At 39.1% G+C, this 22,500-nt stretch overlaps 1 protein-coding gene across 3 annotated transcripts in view; it reads left to right on the top strand.

The window, feature by feature from the left end:
- Positions 1-22,427, top strand: part of LOC138029867 (conserved oligomeric Golgi complex subunit 6-like) — a 50,178-nt gene extending 27,751 nt beyond the window's left edge. Inside the window, exons 1-20 of one of the 3 annotated variants that reach the window (XM_068877697.1) lie at positions 1,352-1,475; positions 1,559-1,702; positions 3,158-3,229; positions 4,126-4,184; positions 5,177-5,288; positions 7,101-7,183; positions 8,253-8,323; positions 9,420-9,513; positions 10,064-10,140; positions 11,186-11,237; positions 12,052-12,140; positions 12,922-12,986; positions 13,072-13,163; positions 15,021-15,135; positions 16,531-16,662; positions 17,953-18,120; positions 18,942-19,049; positions 19,734-19,787; positions 19,946-20,025; positions 21,313-22,427. In XM_068877697.1, coding sequence (XP_068733798.1) covers positions 1,392-1,475; positions 1,559-1,702; positions 3,158-3,229; positions 4,126-4,184; positions 5,177-5,288; positions 7,101-7,183; positions 8,253-8,323; positions 9,420-9,513; positions 10,064-10,140; positions 11,186-11,237; positions 12,052-12,140; positions 12,922-12,986; positions 13,072-13,163; positions 15,021-15,135; positions 16,531-16,662; positions 17,953-18,120; positions 18,942-19,049; positions 19,734-19,787; positions 19,946-20,025; positions 21,313-21,460 — 1,899 coding nt within the window. In that variant the 5' untranslated portion in view covers positions 1,352-1,391 and the 3' untranslated portion in view covers positions 21,461-22,427. Of the gene's footprint in view, positions 1-1,351; positions 1,476-1,558; positions 1,703-3,157; positions 3,230-4,125; positions 4,185-5,176; positions 5,289-7,100; positions 7,184-8,252; positions 8,324-9,419; positions 9,514-10,063; positions 10,141-11,185; positions 11,238-12,051; positions 12,141-12,921; positions 12,987-13,071; positions 13,164-15,020; positions 15,136-16,530; positions 16,663-17,952; positions 18,121-18,941; positions 19,050-19,733; positions 19,788-19,945; positions 20,026-21,312 lie in introns of those variants that run through there. The other 2 variants (XM_068877698.1, XM_068877699.1) reach the window with 2 other exon arrangements.
- Positions 22,428-22,500: the final 73 nt, after the last annotated feature.

Genomic DNA, 22,500 nt, shown 5'->3' on the forward strand with positions numbered 1-22,500 from the left:
CGAGTTCACGCTCTTGAGTGCATCATGGGTTATCAGGGCAAGATGGAGAGAAATTCAAAGGTTTTTAAGGAAGTTCACAACGATGAAAAGTATTCATGACATGCAATTTTGGGTTTTTCATTTTCCAAAACAGAAGATATGCGCTCAAAGGTGCGGCAGAATAAATTTGGAAAGAATGGCTATTGTAGAAATTATTTTATTAAAAAGAGTTTCTGCCATACATTTCCTGTAATTCCAAAGGCACAAAATTACAGAGAATGTATGGAGACAAAAAAAGGAATATTTAGGAATTCCAAAGAACGGATACCAAGTCTAGTTCATCTCAGTTGTGAACATGAACTTGTTCGTTTGCTTTATGAAGGCGAAAGTCTATAAAGTAGAGTCACAGACAGTATATTTTGCTTTGAATTTCCATACAAACCTTTGAATTTCCCGCCATGTTGCCCTGATTACCCATGATCCAACCAAGAGCGTTCACGAACTCATCTATTGGCTCCGATCTCTCGTAGAGTTGTTAAGTGTACGAAACAGGAGCGATTCCATGAATTTGCAGGTATTTGTCATTCTACCGCTCCATTAGTAGAGGGTGTTAAGGAGTTTGCCACAAACAGTATGAAAAGTGGTGGAGCTAGCAACGCAGGCTTCAAATCAGCTGATCCAGAGCTCAAGGATAGGCACGCTGGTTGGGAGAACCCAAACACTAAGCTGCCTATCAGAAACGATCTACCGAGGAATTAATCGAGATCACAAAGTGTATGAGAGTTTGATTTGAGTTTGATTGCCTACTAGTGTCAATTTCCAGCTCAACGGGGGAGCGAGAGTTGCGTCTTGGCCCCGTCCAGATTTCCTCCATCGTCTCTATGCTGCGATGTATGGGGTTTTTTTCTGGCCTCCCTCATGAACTCTCAATTGTCAATAGGCACGGTGTTTAGCATCGCGTTATGGTATATCGTTATCAAATTTCTTCGTTGTTATTCACAAATATCCTTTTTTCCTAGCTTGTTTCATACGATACTTTATTTGTATATTTATATAATTGTAGTATTTCAAACCAAAGTGATTGCAGTCGCCTTTAGGGATCAATACGCTGAATACGAGCTTGGTAACCAGCCCTCGGGGAGTACCCTACTTGGCCTACTAGTGGTCACGCTTTGTCTTTGTGCTGATAATAAAGCATTGCCTGGATACTGGAGCAGGCCAAGTTCTCCAGAATGTATATTCTGTCGTGATTGCTGCAGTTCAGCGTAGAATGATCAGGTCTTTCTGGCGCTCCTCGAGACCGGCCCGGGGCATTTTCTCCTCCGGAAAAGCGGTCTGCTTATGAAAACGGTCAGTGGAAATCCAATAATAATAGGATGCGTTTTTGCAGAGCCACGTAGGAGATTTTCAAGATGGCGGAAAATAGTGAGTCACCCAATAATCCGCTATCGAGAAAATTAAACAAGATCTTGGAAATCAGGCTCGACAATGACAAGGTAGCAACATTTTAACAAGCATTAAATTAACTTACGTGGAGCAAATCTGTGACAAACGGACTGGTATCTGGTATTTTTCATAGGAAATGGTGGAGGCGCTCAAAGCCTTGTCGACTTTTTTTGTGGACAACAGTTTGAGATCCCGTAGAAATCTACGTGGTGACATTGAAAAGAGAAGTTTGGCCATCAATGAAAGCTTTGAAAGTGCATTTAGGGAAGTGAAGCAGGTACGTGAACAAACTTGAATGGCTTTTGTGTATCAGATTAAGAAATTATCTTTGTCTGCTCGCACTTTTGTCGAGGATGAAATCAGGCAGTAAATGCACAGGAAATTTAACAGTTATCAAGTGCAGGGATGGCGCAGTGGTGAGAGCACTCGCCTCCCTCCAATGTGGCCCGGGTTCGATTTGCAGACTGGCGTTATATGTGGGTTGAGTTTGTTGGTTCTCTACTCTACTCCGAGAGGTTTTTCTCCAGGTACTGCGGTTTTCCCTGCCCTTCAAAATCCAACCTATGATTTGATTTTGTGTAGTGTTCCCAGTTACTGCGTCAGTACTAAATATACTTTACACTTGAATAAAATTCATCATCATCATCATCATCATTTATTATTATTATTATTATTATTATTATTATTACTATTATTGTTATTATTATTATTATTATTATTATTACATTGCCGTAACTTTGTGACAATAACAGTATTAACAGAAATTTCACGCTCAGGATATAACTTTTTAAAGACATGTTTCGGCATGACTCAATTGCCATCATCAGTTTAATGTGTTGTTTCCTTTTCCACTGTTTTAAATACGTTTGCAATTTGAGTATGTTAGCAATTTGAAATTTAAAATACAGTAACAGTTACAATACTGTGCGTGCAAGTGCACGAGTGTTAATAATCGAGTCACAAGAAGCAAAAAGCATTGTTGTGTTGTACATGTAATTGCACATTTAGTTGTATCGTGAACTCGAAATTTCTGTTAATATTATTATTATTAGTATTATTATTACAGCAATACTATACAAGGAACCCAGAAACACCCACATGACACTGTTATTGAACTCTATTTAACCCATTGACCTCTGAGAGTGAGTCTTAATACATTTTACTCTGTCTAATGCCAGATGATTTTACTAGTCAATGGGGGACGAACTATGGTCATTTGAGGTGTCAAAGGGTTAAACTCAGGAAAAAACCATGTCCCCATTAACCCATTGACCCCTGAGAGTAAGTGTTAATATATTTTACCCTGTCTAACACCAGACAATTTTACTTGTCAATGGAGGGGGGGCGGGGGAGGGGGTGTCCTAGGGCATTTGAGGTGTGAATGGGTTAGGAATCAACTGTATTTACTGTAGCAGTGGGGCACTGATTGGAGACAGTCTGTACAAAAATCAAATCAAATCAAGTCAACTCATATCAAGATGATACGTACCGGTAAGTTTTTGAGGAGAGGGGAAAACCGGAATACTAACAAACTCAACCCACAATGTGACACAAGATCTGGTAATGGACCGGGTCACACTGGTGGGAAGCGAGTGCTCTCACCACTGCACCACCCCAGCTCCCTTTTGTTACCTTTGGAAGACTTAATGAAACCTTCTCAATAAGTGGTAGTCAAGCCATTCTCTCAAGTAATCATTCTTTGTTTCCTGGTACGTTTTATCAATATTTTTAGCAACTGGATGACGTGCATGCTGATATTGAACAAATGAGCAAGTGTTGCACAGAAATGACAAGCAGGCTCAAGGTATATTACAACATTCAAGTGAAACCTTTCAGTTAAAATAATTCAGTTAGCTTGAGCATAATTGAATCCTGTTGAGCATGTTGAGCATGCCAATGATATTCTCCGATGCAATGCACTGGCTAATTGTAAAAAAATTATCGTTCCGAAGCCATGAAAAGCCCTAGGTTGGTATGTAGCAATTACCTATTAAATTTTATACACCTGGGTTGAGAGAGTCAGCGTGGAGCAAGGTTTCCTTTTCTAAGGAAACAACACAGTGACCTGCCTCAAACAAGTGACCCTGAGGTCGGAAGTCTGAAGTGCTGAAAACTACACCACTGTTCCTCCACTGTGGCATGACAAGACCTGCCCTTGTGAACTCAGCGAAAACTAAGAAATCAAATACCTTTGGAAACGATTTTGTTCAAATTGGTTGAACTTCATCCACGATAATGAGCATTTGGGATCTCATATAGTCTCGTACAATGTATGGCTGAGTGATCAGGGCTTTCAGCCATTTAGAATTCTCTCTTCAGGCTACTTGACAACAAAGTCATGTGATCATCACCACATAATTATTTGCACATCACTAAAATGTTCGAGCCATTTGAGCAAAAGGATGAAGGATGTTTGCACTGAGTTTTGGATTTCTTTAAGTGTGGATTTCTTTGATTTGGTTGACTTAATATTGTTAATCCACAGCATCACCTGTTTATGGTAATGAAGTTGATCCAACCATTACATTGAGCAATGCGTCGGCCAACACGTTTGTTGACATTCCACCAATAGTTGACCCACTGATGCTGCATGCTTAGAAACTTAACTCAGCCAAATACCAGTAGCAGAAAGGCATTAACTCAAGAGTTCACCCGAAACATAATTTTTTAAAACCTCTTTTTCTAATTTACTTTGTGCAGTCTGCAAGGGATCAGACCTCAGACTTGATCAGCAAAACAACAAAGTTGCAGGGTGAAAGGTGGTGAAACTTTGTCAAGTTGCTTTAATAATAAATTATTAATCCCCCTGGTACACTGTCTTGTATGCAGTGGTTTCAACTTGTAACTACTGACAGCTGACAAAAAAGCATTCATTTGGCTTCTTCACACGGAGAAGTCAGCTCCTGTTTCCCTTTTGTTAATTGAAGTAATCAACCTATTGATTTCGGGGAGTGAGACTCAAAAGATTTTACTTGTGAGGGGTGGATGGGTTAACCAGTCAAAAACTCATTGAAGACAGGTAATTATTTTCAAATCTAAGATCAAAATTCATTTTTAAATTGACAATGACAAGAGTCGGTTACTCAAACCAGCCATAAACTTTAAATTTGTTGAAACCTCTTTGTACGATGTCCAGCTAAGAATATTAAATACATATGATCATAACTACTTAATAATCAAGAGTGTGGTTGTTACAGCAAAATCTCGAACTGAGGCCTTGCGTATTGACTGAGCGAGAGCGAGGTCAACATAGCTAGGCGGAGGTTTGAGATTTTACTGTAAAGATGGTGTCGAACAGTTAAAGTCATACATGTCCAATACACCAACATAATGAGATTCCTGGTACGTCACAATAGACATCACAAAGTGTCACAAAGTGTCCCGCTCTTTATGTCTTGCAAAACTGTTACTATTAAGGTTGGGGGACACTTTGTGATGTCTATTGTGACGTGCCATGAATCTCATTATGTTGGTGTATTGGACAACCCTCGTTAAGGTTATTAAGTTGTTTATAATATGGCTAACAGATTGGTTCTAAAGAAGAAAAAAACTAATTTGCATAATCCATAATCGGTTCTTGGGAATTACAGGAGAATAAGGCCCTTGTGCTAGGCTGCTCTTAGCAAATCAGAGCATGCGTTAAAACTATCGGCTAGAAACACTAGCCGTATAATAAAGTTTATTAATCATTTGTAAAGGTTGTTTTTTTTGGATGAGAAGTAAAAAGTGATCATTGTTGTCACTTGTTTAGTCAAAGAATACAGATGAAGGAAACAGTTGCTGGTGAATTTATTTCAAGATTCCAGCTAAGACCAGAGGAATCGCAAGCTTTAAAGGGGACAAAAAATGGTCCCATAACAGAGGTGTGTAGAAGTCTGTTAAACTTTTTGAGAAATGTTGTGTTAGCCCATTGTACAAATGGTAGGAAAACTCTGGTCCCAGAGTTTTTTTTCTTCTTCTCGGATGAAATTTAGCCACAAAGCGGCAACAATGAACAGTGAATCAGTGAGAGAAGAAAAACCTCTGGTTCTGGTCCCTGTCCCTGCAAATCTCACTTTTATGTAATGTTTTCAGTCCAGTTTAGGAGTGTCGATTCTGATTGGTACAATCGATACATGTATTTTAACGTCCACACGCAATTCGATTTAATTGGTTGGCATGATTGAAACAACTGAGCCAGGGAAAGGTGGAGATATTTTTCACATTTATGGCTGGAGAGTGTGTGATATGGTGATTGTCATTGGGTGTTTTTTAGTTATGAGTTTGAAGCGTTTTGACGTTAAAGGGGTATCTGAATGGAAATGATATTTGCATGGACTGAAACCAGAGGTTTTTCACTGTTCTTTGTTGCTGCTTTGCTGCTAAATTTAATGTGAGAAGAATACCTCCTTCTGCTGGTCCTTTGGGAAATAAAGGGGTTGAACCAATCACATTTGGATGCTCCCTTATACCAAGCTACAGAAAATCTATGTGCAAAATAATTGAGTGATTTTGTGTAACACAATCATTACTTTCGCGCTATGTGATTGACATAGTGCAGAAAAAGCAAGTCGAGTTGGTAACTTACTAAATATTGAATAGTACTGTAGAGGAGACTGTGTTCTGAATGTTGTTTAATAACATCAATGCCCACGCAAAAACAACTGCACCTTTAACCCTGACTGCCTCCCAAGAGAAAGACTTGAAGATTTTACTCTGGCTCATGTGAAGCTGCATGTATAATCCTTGCAATTATGAACACAATTTTAGCAATTTGAATTAAACTTATTTTCATGGTTTTCATTATATATTTTGGTTAAAAAAATTTCAGCTTTAAACCAGTTTGTTTTTTAAAATTGTTTTATTTATCAATAATTTTCTAAGGAAATTTCCACCCTTTCCCTGTTGTTTGTAAAGAACAGTGGTGTGGTTTGGGGGTTCTTGAACCACCTAGCAGGTTTACTAGCAGAGTAGAATTATTAGAGGGCTGCTTCATTGGGTTTATTCCTTGTATTTCTAGATGCAAACAGGGCTCGAAATTAACGAAAAAATCCAGTCGCATTTTGCGATAAGATACGAAAATTTAGTCGCAATTTCGCAAATTTTAGTCGCAAGGTCGCCGCGCTGCATTGTGTTGTCAGCGGTTTAGCAAAAAAATATGAGCCCGCAGTACTTGTGTGTAAAGAAACTGCTGAAAATGGCGAATGATCGAAGGAATGGAGCTGTGCACGTAACATCGCAGCTAAATTACTATACAATTACGCTACCTTCAGAGAAAATTCAGAGCGAGAAACAAAATAATTTTGTCATTTATTTATTTATTTATTTATTTATTTATTTTAGCAAAAGTAGCAGCAAAGTGGCAACTTCTAACCCTTTTGCTTCGAAAGAACGAAGGTGATAACAAGTCGCAAATTTGCGACTTCTCCCGATATTTTAGTCGCAAAGGGAAAAATTTAGTCGCAAATGCGACCGTATTGGTCGCAATTTCGAGCCCTGAAGTAATGTTGAAGTTGAGCTGGGGAAGGGTATTGAGATGCTTACATGTATATATCGAATTCAACTTGCATGATTTCTTGCAATCCTGGCGACATGTACGGTATCTGACAAGATGAAATTTCTCTTGTCTCATTCATAATTGAATTAATCATTAGGACAAAGTGTTTTATTTTAATCATCTTTGTTTAATTTAATAGAATTTCTTTCAAGCACTTGGAAGAGTAAGAGAAATTCACAACGATTGCAAAGTGCTGCTAAGGACAAAGCAACAAACAGCAGGGTAACTTCAAACCTCAAACAATTTTTTTTCTTGTCTGTTGTGTGTTTGAATAATTAGGTAAATTTGGTGTGTAACACCAAGATCATCTTTGGTGGTTTTAAAGTGTACAGTGTATTCCTTGAAAAAAAATAATGGAATTGTTCATGTACAGGTTGAAGTTCATGTTCATTTTATTTCACACTATCTACAATAAAAATCATATTCATACAAATACAGAATTGAAAAGTAATTTTTACAAATATACACTGTAGCAAATTATAAACCACAATAATTATAGGTTACAGGATGTGTGTGGTGACGAAAGTAGCAAATTCTTTTGAATTTGCCATCACGGTAGTCTTGAAAGTGGTTAAATTTAAGAGTAACCTTTACCTGTTTCTTCTTCTAATTTTCTTAATACATCAAAGGCCTTAATGCCTTTCAAAAAAATGTTGGCACTATAGAATGGAGAGTGTATTCCATTAACAACATCTACAATACATGAGGGGATTGTACATACATGTATGTCAACTCAAAAGCTGTGTCCTCTTTAACCCTAATTCCCTACCAAAAGTGACACTTCAAGATTTTACTTTACTGTCAGACAATAATTTTCTTGTCAATTCGGGCCACATTAGGGGTAAAAAGGGTTTAAGGATATCTTTAATTTTGTTTATTGTTAAGTTGTTGCAAAAATATAGTTTGGTTTAAAAGTATCTTTATTTGACATAAAATATATTTTTTTCGTTTTTGCCTCTTTGGATGTGTTAAGTTTCTGGGTGCCAGACATTGTGAATTTCTGATGCCATGTGGTTTCATCCATTTCTTTATGGATAAAGATCTCTTTTTTCGGAAACACATCCATGGACACAACTACTCTGTGAATAATGTCCAAAATGCTGGCCCCTCTGGAAATTTGGAAACGAAAACAGAAGTGGCCACATTTTTTCTTTGGCAAATTCTAAAAATGCATTAATACATGTAGACTTTAAATTTGGTCAACATTATTTTTTTAAATAGAAAAACTAGATAAAATTAGATCTTTTCTGATTGGAATTTTTTGGTATTATTTTTTATTATAATATTGCAGTTTGCAAATTATGGAGGCAATGGCTTTGCATCTAGAGTCCAGTTATGAGAAGTTGTACAGATGGACACAAGGTGAGATGAATGAAAAGAGTAATCATTGACTTTGATAGTGGCTGATAAAGACCATCCCATTTTGATGCCTTTGTTTGTTGGTACAGTACATGGACAGTGTATGTCCTTCTTATATATTAAATAATATATTATTAAAAGGTGGATTTGAAGCCCCTTTATTACACAAGAGGAACTAAAGTAAAATGTTACGGAGTAGATGTACATTGTAATAATCATGTACATTGTAATAATCATTGAATGTTTTCTTTGCTGTTTTGACATGTACACGTGCTGTGTTTTAATGGCATGTACTCATAAAGTCTGTGATTAAGGGCTGAAGCGTGAGGATTTTCCCTGCCTCCTGGGTGTTTCATACCTGCCTACTTTCAAAGTGATAAATAAGCACTACAAAGTTGCTGTTTTTTCCCCACCTACATGTACCTTCCTAGTTTCTCTGCCTAATTGAAAAGTTATTGACAGCCCTGCGTACATGTAGCATTTTGCTCTCTACGTGTAGCTCATAACCTTTAGAAGCAAAGCTCTTTTTTTGTCCATCTCCAACCATTTTACTTCTCTGAAGTGCTTAAAAAACCAGCCTTTTACAGTACGTTGTGTAAAATTTTACCAAATAATCTTGAAGTACAATGAGCAGGTCATTTATGAAGAAGTTACATGTATGTATATTATGTTGTGGTTCCAAATTTTAAACCAGTTCGATTTTGATTTTCCTTTCTGTCAGATTATGACAATGAATCTTACACAAAGAAAAATCAAAATCAAAATCGAACCGGGCCCGGTTGTTCAAAAGTCGATTAACACTAATCACGGGTTAAGACTTAACCAAGGAGTTTATTTCTCCACTCCCAAATGCTCGTCAACTCTGATATTCGACCAAAATTTACATTAGGATAAGTCAGTCTTAAAAAACAAAAATAGGCAAAACAAACTTTCACCAAAAGCTGAAAAAATGAAACAAAAGTTTACGCTAATTATGGATTAAGTTAACCGGCTTTCGAACAACCGGGCCCTGGTGTAAAAGATTTTAAACCAAGAAAAAATTTAAACCACAAAATACACAAGCCTGCAAGTTTCTAATGCAAATATTTTCAACTTGTAGATGAGTGTAGAAGTTTAACAGGAGACCTTCCAGATCTTTCGGGCATGCTCAGTAGAGCAATGGCTGCTCTGGAAGACAGGCCTGTGTTATTCAAGTAAGAATTTATAAGTTGATTATCTACCCCTGGCTAACCATTTTGGGGGGCTGTTACATAAGTTACAGCCTTCCTCTTTCCAGTTCAGTTTCTTCAGGACTGGAGTGCTAAAAATTCAAGTAGAAAAAATTAATCAAGGAGTCATCACAAATGCAGCACAGTTCTTTCTGAATTTGACAGTCAGTAGCGACCAACCATGAGAATCCATCGAAAGGGGCTTAATGGGGACGTGCGGCCAGCCAGGGTATGTTTTTCAGGATTTTTGTCTTGAACAGGGTATCGAATTTATCATTTTTTGTCTTAATCAGGGTATTGATTTATCAATTTTTGTCTTAAACTGGGTTAAGTGTCTTAAACAGGGTATCAAAAATCGGAATTCTGTCTTAAACATAGTAGGAAAATCAGCGATATTTGTCTTAAACAGGGTCAGGGTATGAGGGGCCGTGCTGCACCTCCCCACCCAGGGATATATCGATTCCCCCCCCCCCCCCCCAGGGCGTTTTAGAATAAGGGAATGGTAGTTTTACAGCAATAAATAACTTTTCCGCAGGTATACTTTAGATGAATATGGCACAGCAAGAAGAACAGCGGTTGTAAGGTGCTTCATTGATGCACTCACGAGAGGAGGTGTGTACTATGTGCAGGGCAATGTCAAATTTGTTCATATCATGTTTCAAACACCAGTAATTATTAAAGTATATAAAACGTTACCTCCTGTCAGAACAAAAACGGAACTAATTTTCCACTTAGCCAAGTTTGTAAATTAGTAAGTCATCTAACTATTGCTGTAATTTTTTTTTTCCTCATAGTCCTTTATTATTGCTGTAATTTGTACCTTATGATTACCTGCATTTTTTCATAACTTAATTTGTACGGGGAGCTAACTAGAAAACCTATCGGTTCACTTAGCTCCCCAGCTCGTAACTTACTAGCTAACTAAAAGAAAAAAAGAACTAAAATGCTACCGAAACCTCATTAAGAATTTCAAATCAAAATGTAAACAACAATATGAGCTGAATAAAACATCATTATCATTATCATTATGGTACAGTGACTACACTCTAGGCTGTATGCCGGTACACTTTACATAGATCTGCTCCTGTCCCCTCCCCCCTCTAAATAACCAGAAGGGAAGGGAAGGGAAGAGTTAATTTAAAAAGAGAAACATGGAAAAGTGACAACAAAGACTTTTAAACTTGTGACCCTCAGAATTAATTAAAAATAACAGGAAGATGAGATAATCAATGATGAGTTTACCTTGTCTAAATAAAGTTATCCTATCCTATCCCATCCTATCCTATCGTTTCCAAACATGACCATGCAGTATAAACAGAAGTTTCAGGTCGCAAGTCATGGTTGAGAATTTGAGAGATGATAACAAAGGAAATGGCAGATTCTGAAAATTGCAAAAACCAATGAAACACTACTTTCAATGGCATGCACAGTATTTCATTCTCCAAATCAGAAATGGTTGATTTTCGTCGTTGCTAAAGTCATTGGTAGCTGCTTATGTGTACAACTGCATAAAGGTTTATTTAGGAACGTTTTTCAAGGCAATTCAATTTTTGATGACCAATGGGTAGAATCCTGCGGGGCTTGACTTAGTTTGAGTGCAAGGTTTTTTAGAGAAACTTAGCTTACAAGAAATGTTCACATATTATTCTCGTCTTAGGTCCTGGTGGAACTCCCAGACCAATCGAATTACATTCTCACGATCCAGTAAGGTAAGGTCTTCTACTTCCTAACTTCTCTACAGCACTTGCTAGAACCTCTCAGAGTTCTCTGTTTGAAGGTGTCAAGAATAGTCATGATGTTTTACAAGTTGTTGGTTATATGGGATAATTGTACATGGATACTGCAGGCCTCCCACATCTCCTATGTTTCCTATTAATTTTATTCTATAATTTGTATAGGATCCTATACTAATAAAGAGCCTACATTGTATATTATTTTCCATAAATCTTCCTATAATTATTATTTCCTATTTAAATGGGACATATTCTGATATCTACTTTTTGCACTGTGAAGCCATTTTGTTGTGAATTAACAAAATCAAAGTTCTTTATCGGTAAAAATAATATTTCTTACTAATTTTTCTTATTTGGCAAAGCTAATGAACAGTAAAGAAAACGATAATAAATATACATTCTTATGGTATGTGTTTCCTCTGGTTATATCCCACTTCCTATTTACATTGTACAGTGGGATTCCTGTGGTCATAAAAGCCTGGTTATGTAGCATTGTCCAGCACATGTCGATGGGAGTGATGGAAAATGTGGAAATGTTTTACATTTGTCTTGATTTAATTAATACAGATTATTTTTAGCCATTTTAGCATCTGTAAAGAGCCTATATTTTGGCAGAAAATTCCTACACTTTATATTTTCCTATCAATTATTTTGAACTTGAACAACCTATTTTTCCTATCAGATTCTCCAATCATGAAGCTCTTTGTAGATCAAAAATATGAGATTCTTTTCCTTTTCTTTTGATATCCTGACAAGTTCTGTTTTACACGTACACTGTATTTCTTCTCAGATATGTTGGTGACATGTTGGCATGGCTCCACCAGGCAATAGCTTCAGAAAAGGAACTCTTGCATAGCCTGCTTAAAAATGCGTCAACATGTATGTACACCCTTGATGTGGCAATGAGCACACTCGGTTATTTTGATAGATGTCACAATGCTCCTTGTTGTAACTAAGTCGATAATGACAAATGCAACAATAGTTATTGCATGGATTTTGGCATTCCTATTTTTTCTTGCCAGTATTTAAGTTGAAGAAATGACCACACAAACACTATTTGACACGTTTCTGCACAACGCAACATTTGTACAGATTTATTGTGGAACTTGAGCTTGAACGAGAATAGAAATAAACAAAGTGGTGGATGAGCCAGTGCTGATCTCTGGTTGTTGAAAATTAATGACAAACAGAGCACTAAACATTACGAAAAGAACACATACTCAGAAGCTCAAAAGCAAAAACATAAAAAAGCCACAATATTCAGACTTGTTTCCAACAATGAGGCACAACACAACCGCACAACAAAATTTCCTCGTCACACTAGTTTTCACAAGCATGACTGTTTTCTGTTCATATGGTCCAAATTAATTGGCCCAAGAAAAGGGTAAGTCAACACCTTGTGATGTTAACCGGCCTGCATCTTGTTATGTTAAATTTTAGGGTTATCTGTGTATGGTATCACATTCTTAACTGCTTCAAACACAATCCCTGGTTTCATCCTGTTGCCTTAAGTTTAGTATGTGATCTTCATTGGACCCAGTTCGGCCAGTATCGGACAAAAAGCAATATTTTTCAGTACCATTTTTAAAGTTTGTAGTTGTTACATATACAGCCCTTATTTTTTTGGCCTCAGGAAGAAAACTTTAACATTTTTTTCTAGGTGACCAACAAATACAAAGGGAAATTCTTAGTCATATTACTGAAGGAGTCTGTCGACCTTTCAAGGTAATGCGTATTTCCATTGATCACATGGCAGCTTTCCCGGGAAGAGAATTAATATGAATCTGAGTGTTCTTATGGTCTTTTACAGGTTCGAGTTGAACAAGTTATAGTCGCTGAACCAGGAGCAGTGATGCTGTTTAGCTTGGCAAATATTCTCAAGTTTTATGGTACAACAATTGGGTAAGAATCTGAAAATTCAGGCCATGGTTGTTCAAAAGGGTGGATAGCGGTATGAGATGGTGATTTGTCCGATGGATTGCACATCTATCCACCTTTTTAAAAACAACTGAGACCAGCAAAAAAATTTGACTTCCCTTACATTTGGAGCATCACGCAAGAAGAAACGCTGGACGGTGCCTACTATTGTTATTGCGCATACGTTCTGCGCATCTCGAGATATTGGGATTTCCTATGGGTGGTGCTTACTAATACAGGGATATTTTTGCGCGGCTCAAAACTACGCGGAGAAAGCAAAACTTAGTAAGTGCTCTTGGTATCCAAAAAGAAAATTTGGGGTAACCACGTATTTTTCAGAGATAATTAAGCTTCAATTTGGAAAAGAACGCTATACATTGCTCTGTATTTTAAAGCTTTTTACAAATTTTATTGATTGCTTATCTTCGAAAAATGTGTGGTTACCCCCAGGTTTTTTTTTTTGGATTTCAATAACACTTGTTAAGATCTTTTCCCGCATATTCAGTAAACCACGCAAAAATACCTTTAAATTAGAAGGCACCGTCCGTAACAAATCAAACGTATTTGGAAAGTTGTTTATTCAGTTTTCAAATTGGTTGTAGTATTGGTGTTGAACAATCAAAGTAGGTCTTGTGATGCCGTAAGTACTATAAGTGATGGAATTCCCCTGTTGATTGCATCAATGACTGAGTTTTAGATGTACTTTGGGAGTGGATCCCTCAACTTCTGGATTTGATCATTGCTGTTCCTCTTGCTAAGCCACAAGGTCCGATAGTAGCAATATTGGTCCAATGCTACATTCCGCTTTTGTTGAAAGCCATTGAAGGGACACCGTACCGCTTTTTTTTTTTTTTTTTTCACATTATGTTGACTCAATGCCTTGTGCCATCTAAGGGTCTTGAAAAACGCCAACTTTTTCTATTCAATGTTGGGGGAGTTGGCCATTGTGACTGGTTGCGTTTGTCAAAAAATGTGAGATGTCCAAGATTCAATGAATTTACCTTTTTGGAAAGTTTGTCAATGAAGGATGTAACAGGTCATGTTTCTGCGAGAAGGAATGAAAAATAACATGTTTTATATAGTCATTTCTTAAGATTTTAATCACGCCGACTCATAATTCAGAGCAAACTATGTTCAAGTTATGCGCATGTATATTGTTTCAATATGAGCAGGAATGCATGTAATAATAATCACAAAGTGTTAATTGAATTAGAGCGATTTTCAATTGGGTGTCGTAAAACCAAAACCAAAGTAATTACTTTGGCCAATCGAAAAGGTCGGCGACGATCCGGTAAACCAATCAAAACTCGAAGTAATTACACGTAGCCGACACAAAGCGCGGGAAAATGTGCACGCGCGAGCCATGATTTGTTTTGGTGTCACTTCTGATTGGTTGAAAAAGTGGCACGAGAACTTTGAACCAATTACTGAGTGAAGTAATCATAAACTAAAGCAATTCGCATCAGTTCGCTAATTACTTTCGACACTCAATTGAAAGCCACTCTAAGTGGGCATGGTTCTTTATGGGAGGAGATGTGGTTCAGTGGTAAGGGCGTTGAATTTGCATGCGGTTGTCCCGGTTCAAATCCTGTTCTAACCTCTGGTTTGGATTTGTTTCCAGTTTTCCCGGATTCAACTCTACCACACTCTGTAAATAGCCAACTGAATGCCTCCAGCCAGTTGGGGTTGCAAGTGGGGTGCCTGTGAACCAGCTTGATAGCTAAGTGCACTTCCACTATAAAAAAAACATTGACGTTTTTTTATGACTGTACTTCAAGGAAGGAGAAATATATATCTTTTTAAAAATTTTCTAAGCATGTTGCGTCCCTGCACTTTCTACAGGAGCCTTATTGGCGAGGAAGCTTCAGTTACTGCCACAGTTTTCGACATGAACGCCTTGGCGCTGAAGATGTTCTTCAACAGTCTGAACTGTCATGCAAGCAAATTACTTGAGAAGGTAGACTTGATTATATTTCAGTTTCTGTTGTTGTCTTTTTAAAGGTAGAATGAAGTCGCTGCCGTCCGTTGTTTTCTTGCAATGTGACACACTCTGTACCAGTAGTCCATGTTTGAGATCTTAGAGCGAGTTTCAATCGACTGTCGTAAAGCCAAAACCAAAGTAATTACTTTGGCCAATCAAAAAGGTCGGAGACAATCCAGTAAACCAATCAAACATGGAAGTAATTACACGTAGCCGACACAAAGCGCGGGAAAATGTGCACGCGCGAGCCACAGTTGGTTTTGGTTTCACTTCTGATTGGTTGAAATAATGGCACGAGAACTTTGAACCAATCACTGAGTGAAGTAAATGCAAAACCAAAGCAATTCGGTAATTACTTTCGACACTCAATTGAAAACCGCTCTCAGAAACATTATGCAATGGTTATGACTGCCTTGGGCAAAACCCAGCCGGGAAGAAATGGAAGTCAATGATGAATACATACGTCTTACAAACCAAGTTCGAAGTCCCTACTGTAAAATTACAGACCGCGCTCGGGCCATAAATCAACGAGAAAAAACGAGGATCCGTAATTTTGCAGTATGGACCGAGGAAACGAGGTTAATAAGACATTTATTATATCTCTGAGGTAATCAGGCACGCGGGAAAGGAAGTAGTTGAAGCCAAGCGGAAGGTTGAACTGCCACAAATAGTTGCCGCCTCAAAATCCGAAAAACGGATAAATCTTCTTAGTTTCTTGAAGTAGTGGTTGCTAGCATGATTAAAATAGTTTTACGAGTTTACGTAACATAAACGACATAAAAAAATTTGCTATAGAATGGTTTATCACAATTTCAAATTTCGGAGGGCGTACATTGGGTCGTACTACAGAATACCGCCTGCTAAATTGACCAACCAAAGTTGGGCGTGCATCTAATTATTCCCATTTCTGGACATAAGTGAAGACAGACTTTTTTGTATAATCCAGCTCACTGGTAGAACATCCGAACTTGTAATCGGAAGGTCGTCGGTTCGGCTACTGCAAAGGAGTACTCGGACTTTTTCCGAGTATCCCCGAATCCTAGCTCCCACCAGTCTCCTATAGCTCAGTGGTAGAACATCCGAACTTGTAATCGGAAGGTCGTCGGTTCGGCTCCCGCAAAGGAGTACTCGGACTTTTTCCGAGTATCCCCGAATCCTAGCTCCCACCAGTCTCCTATAGCTCAGTGGTAGAACATCCGAACTTGTAATCGGAAGGTCGTCGGTTCGACTCCTGCAAAGGAGTACTCGGACTTTTTCCGAGCATCCACGAATCACCATTTATTAATACACTTCTCAAGAGGAATGATATGACCAAGAACAGAAGGGCATGACTTGATCAAGTTGTTGCAATTTTTCCTTGGACATTCTTAGATTGAGCTGCCTCCGCCGGATCTTAGTCCGACCGAGTCATTAAAGGAGACCATGAGTTTGTTAAAAGACGTGCTGACTTCTCACGATGCCTCCGTTATTCCGTTGGATGCCAGACAAGCTGATTACTCGCGTGTAAGTGTTGATAGAAGAACTGTGGTGCTGCGTTGGAGGGTGGGGTGGGGAGTTTGGGTTGGGAGTGGAACGCTGGGAGTTGGTGTGATCGCCATTCGCTTGGGTGCAGGGATGGCGCAGTGTTGAGGGCACTCGCCTCCCACCAATGTGGCCTGGGTTCGATTCCCAGACTCGTCGTCATACATGTATGTGGGTTGAGTTTGTTGGTTCTCTACTCTGCACCGAGAGGTTTTCTCCGGGGAATTCCGGTTTCCCCTCTCCTCAAAAACCAACATTTGACTTGATTTGCATTAGTTGTAAATTTCAGTTTACAGTGTCCCCAATTTGTGCTTCAGCGCCAGAACGACTAGTCACTTAAATAAAGATCCTTTTCTTTCGCTTCTACGACGGACTGACGCTCGAAAGTTCAGCTTACAGATATTTGTTGCTGTGTTTAACTTTATCTTTATCAAAACCAAATTTACACGTTGATAGAGAGGTTGTTTTCTGGCGTGACCAAACGGTTAAGATGTCGTTTTACTCCTGGATTCAAAATGATGAGCACATGCGCTGATGAAGACAAAATTGTGAAGTACTATTCGGATACAGAGTGGTAGTCAATTTCCCCCCTTTTTTATTGCTGAAAAGAGATTAAAACGCCAAAAAATTCTGTCAAGAGGATTCATAGCTACCTTAAAAAAATCACAAAATTAAGGTGGCTCTGAATCCACGAGACAGGTTTTTTTAAAACTTTGCAGAAAGTTTTATCATGCCCTTCTGAGATATAAGCAACTCAAGACAAAATAATGGGTGTTTTTACAGGGCTTGCCCGTTGTCACGGTGACATATTACGTCACTATAATGACTGTATCTTATTCAGCAATAATTCGTGTTTCATTTGGTAACACAATATTGCCAATACATGATACAACGTTGTGGTGCGGATCCTTCTAATAAGAGCGTCACTTAAAAGAGTTGAAACTGGTTCGAGCCTCCTTAAGAAGCCACGACGGCTACGGCAAAAGCAACGCCCCAAAACAATTATATCATTGGTTAAAAGAGCAAAAGTAATCGTTCTGCACGCGCCGCACGCGTTTTAACACACGTTTTTTCGGCACCCTTGGAATCTTCAAATTCGAAACCTAACCCTAAACCCTATCCCTAGACCCTATCCCTAAACCCTAACCCTAAACCCTAAACCCTAAACCCTAAACCACAACCTGAGCATACTGATGTAAACCTCTCATTCTCTTTGTTTACTGTGAAACTGTGAGACATCTGAATATGTTGATTTGCTCTGTATTTCGTCAGATCATATCTTGTCTGGTTGATCCACTTCTTCAGATGTGCAACATGTCTGCAAGTCATCTGAATGCATCCGACATGGCTGCCTACATGATTAACTGCATTCATCAAATACAGAGCACATTAGCAGTATACGAATTCACGGATAAACATATTGAAATGCTGGCTGGACAGGTACAGTGCTGTTGTCGACAATAGCGTTAAACACGAACACGCACCATAAAAGGGGTCGCTTGATTCAGGCTCTGTTTTTGTTTGAGACATATAATCCAATCGACAAACAGCGACAAAGAGACGGTACCCTAAAAATGTATGTATATAGCGAAAAAGGCGACTGGGAATATTAAAGTAAGAACAGCAGATAACACATTGACTTTTAAAAGAAAGTACTTGCATTGGCTGGTAACCCACTATACCTTCTATCTAACACTCATGGAATTTAGCAATTGAAAATATACATTATAGTCAGAAAAGAGGCTTTCCTTCTGTAATAAGCCGAACCCTTGATGCAAAACACAGGGGCACCGTCGCGAAGGGCAGAACCAGAAAAGAAGGGAATTTCGGATTGTTCCTACTTGAGAAAGAAGAGACGGTAGCCGAGTAATTTGAGCACTGGACTTGAAATCGCGGGACGGGGATCAAGTCCCGCTTCCACCCTTGGCTTGAGTTCGTTAACGTTGTTCTCTGGTTGAGCCTCGTTATCCCTATACCCACCATGGGGTACATCGCTGTCCTGCTGATAAACCTTGTCAAAACGAACAGACCATTTCGATGATGGCATAACTTCCTACCAGGACCAGATTGCTGTGTGTTCCCTGGGGAGTGGAAACAATTGAATAAGACACCATTTTCAAAATGCATTTTGGTGGGAGCAGTAAAATGTAGCCATTTTGCAATAACTTGTTGACTTATTCACTGGATATACTTGATCTGTCATCTGCTTGATAACATTGTTACAGTATATCAGCTAACATTGTTGTGTATTTGTTTCTTAGACAGAAGCGCATCTTGACACGTTGATCAGCGAGCAAGCGTCGTTTATTCTTGCGCGCTCTGGGGTCGGCAGTCTATACACGGTCTACCAAGAGAACCGCAGCCAGCGAGTACGTTTTGAAGCGTTATTTTCCCTTGCTTTTCAGTCCTCAAGCTTATTTAACGAGACAGCATCGATTAATAGATCTTTCACTAGTACTCCTCTAACTCAACCATTGAGCGTGCAAACTAAAATTTGGTTCTCTTTTGCGGTGCACTCGAGTTTTTTCCGACTGTGCCCGAGTCATTATTGATTAATAGAGCTCTTCGTTCACTTATAATAAGCGTCACGAAGTGTCCCCTTGCCCCCCCCTCCTCCCCCAACTTTAACCCTTAACATCACTCGCGCCTCGGAATACAGAAAATCAACCTCACAAAGTTTCCCCCAAACGCCAATTCTCAATTTAACTTGACCAAACAATAACGCTAACCTTAAGCTTATTGCTAAGACTTAAGACTAGACTCAAAATCGGGCGTGCGCTGATTGGCTGATTTATTGCCCTTGAGGTGTTTATTACGCGATAATTATCTAAGTAGTTTTTTTCAAAATGGGCGTAAGCCGTTATGTCGAGGTGACAGACGAAGAAATAAATTGTTTTAAAGAAAATGCATATTTCTCAAATATGTAATTATACCAAAACAATTAGTCACCTCAGGCTCGGTGAATAAATCCCCGACTTCGTCTCGGTTTTTATTCACCGATATTCAATTGTTAAATGAAATGAGACAGGCTTTTTTCTATATTCGTTTTTCAGGTGCCATTATCATCCTTACATGGAATGGATGCGCAAAGTGTCAAGGATGCTATGGTAAGAAAGATAATCTCATCAGAATGGTCTCCGTCTTTGCGTTTGAATTTTTTTCAAACCGTAATGTTATGCTTGCTGCTTTGATTCTTGAAGGATAAAGTAAGTGCTTTGGCGTAGTGAGTCATGTTTGACCCGGTTTTTTTTTTTCAATTTTACAGGCAAAATTCGACAAATATCTCTCGTCTCCAGACAGTTTAATTATGCCTCAGTGCAATCTACTAAGGACAACGAGATTAAGGTAACGATCCAGTGGTATTCAAATTAAATTGAGTAGCGGGTTGTTTTGTTGTTTGGGAAGCGCCCTGACGAGCGGCAAGGCCGCGAAGGGAAAGGGCCGGGAACAGAGACTGCCCCATTCTATTCGCCGCTAACAAATCGCCAGGTGCCAAAGCTATATTTGTTATAGTCCCTTTGGCAAATCGCAACAGGCTTAGGCAATCGAATTATGGTCATCTTACCAACCCGGTCTCTCTCTTGCCTTCGCGGTAAGAACAAAAAGAAGAGGACAAAACGAGGATGTGATATCACCCGAAAAAGAATCTTGTTTGACTTCTTGGGCCGTGTGTGCTCACCTTCAAGGTTTGCTATTCTATCGTCCCGATTTTTCTGAATTTCACGACATTGCCCTTAACCTTATCTAACAGTTTACTACTTAACACCGTAACAGAAAACTATATCCCTTCAACAGTAAAATAGGGGCTTACACAGTTGCAAGCGACGGTCATGGTTTCGGGTCCCTTTGAAGCTTGGGATTTTTATTTAAGGCTTATTTTGCAACTTCGATGATCATTTTCTCTTAGAGCGGTTTTCAATTGAGTGTCGAAAGTAATTAGCGAATTGCTTTGGTTTTGCATTACATCACTCAGTGATTGGTTCAAAGGTCTCGCGCCATTTTTTCAACCAATCAGAAGTGAAACCAAAACCAATCGTAGCTTGCGCGTGCACATTTTCCCGCGCTTTGTGTCGGCTACGTGTAATTACTTCGAGTTGTGATTGATTTACTGGATTGTCTCCGTCCTTTTAGATTGGCCAAAGTAATTACTTTGGTTTTGGTTTTACGACGCTCGATTGAAACTCACTCAGTAGTCATTAGAGTGATGAATTTACCTCAAACAAGATGTAGTACGAACTCGAAGTTGATCTGCTCCCAAAGGGCTTGGTAGCTCAGATTACAGAGCTGTGCAACGCAGTCGCCGCGCGGTCATGGGTTCTAGTCTCTTTCAAGCTTGGGATTTTCTCGTACCAAGGCCCCTCGGCTGAGAGAAGCGAAAAGGGCGATGGATACGAGAATAGCTTGGGATTTTTTGCGGGATTCGTTTTCAACCTCCTTTTCAACTGCTAGCGTTGCTCGACACGCTCGCTTGTAGACCTTAAACACTGGCAAAAGAGTTTTTGACCCAATCTTTAGAATCAGTGCGGGAGTATAAAATATCAAACGTTAGAGGTCAGGTGAAAGTAACTGAACCGATTGAACTGAACTTTACGAGTCGTATTGTTTAAGCCTTGTGTTTCGTCCGTTTTGCAGAGATACGGTGCACAAGCGGTCAGTGGATGCTGTCTGTGTGACCTATAAAACGCTCTACGAAGCCATCTTAGACGAAAGAAATAAATACGCGGACGTAAAAACTCTTGTGCCACGTACCCCGGATCAAGTGACGTCTTTGTTGACGTAACAAAGACTAAAATTGTTTTGTTTTTTTTTTTGTCAAGAGCGGATTTTTTGAACTTTTAATTGCCTCGTTTTCAAAGCGAGTCTTGGTGCTATTAAAGGAAAATGTCACCTCTTGTTTTAACAAGCTAAAAAACGCACGACCTTAATTTCAATCCCCGTCAAGAGCCCGCTGGGATAGCACACATCTTTCCAACTTGATTTGCTCGCCAACACGGGAGTAGAGAAGGCTGTTTTCGAAGGCTGACTGAAAAAACATAGGCGGGCAGCTTCATCCAATGAAGTAACTTTGTTTTGAAGAAGATGGCAAAGTATAACGGCATATGAACGCTCCTGTTGTGAGCTGCGGTCCCTGTAAACTGATGTCGCGAGTGTTTTTGGAGCCCATAACGCAAGATGGCATTACAGCACGAGTGCTTCTCCAAGCATTTCAAATTGACAGGTTTTGCTCCCATGGACCTTCTCGAGTGAAGCATCATCTTCAATACCAAATGAAAACTTGTGCTTTAGCACCAGGCCTCACGTTGATGATGAGGCTCTAGCTTCAAGCCTCATGTTGATGACGAATGTTTTCACGTGACGTCACGGCAGCCATGATGCTGTGCCTAACTAATCCTCCGGGAATTGAGCTCTATTGTTCATTTTCACTCGCGTTGATCAAGAGCCATATTTTTCAACGAAAACAAAAGAAAACGTTTGCATAATTATAGAGTTCAATTCCCGGAGGATTTTTTCGGGAGCCAACATGACCGCTGCTTCTTTGTTTGGGGGCACCAACATGGCGGCAGTGACGTCATGTGAAAACCGAGAATTAATATATGCAAACGTTTTCTTGTTTCGGTGGAAAAACAAGGTTACTTATCACGTGACTGAAAACACTCTCTCGGTCGCACACCGTTTAAATTCTTATTATACTTACTATAGTAGTAGATTGGAGATCAGATTAAACTCCCAGAGTCGAATGGAACAAATGAGAACAGTGTTTTCGCGCAAAGCAGGGCAAGAAACTTCTGTGTTGTCCAAACCATTTCTGCAAATCGACCC

This window comes from Montipora capricornis, chromosome 13 (genome assembly GCF_036669925.1).
Source record: "Montipora capricornis isolate CH-2021 chromosome 13, ASM3666992v2, whole genome shotgun sequence".
Lineage (NCBI taxonomy): Eukaryota > Metazoa > Cnidaria > Anthozoa > Scleractinia > Acroporidae > Montipora > Montipora capricornis.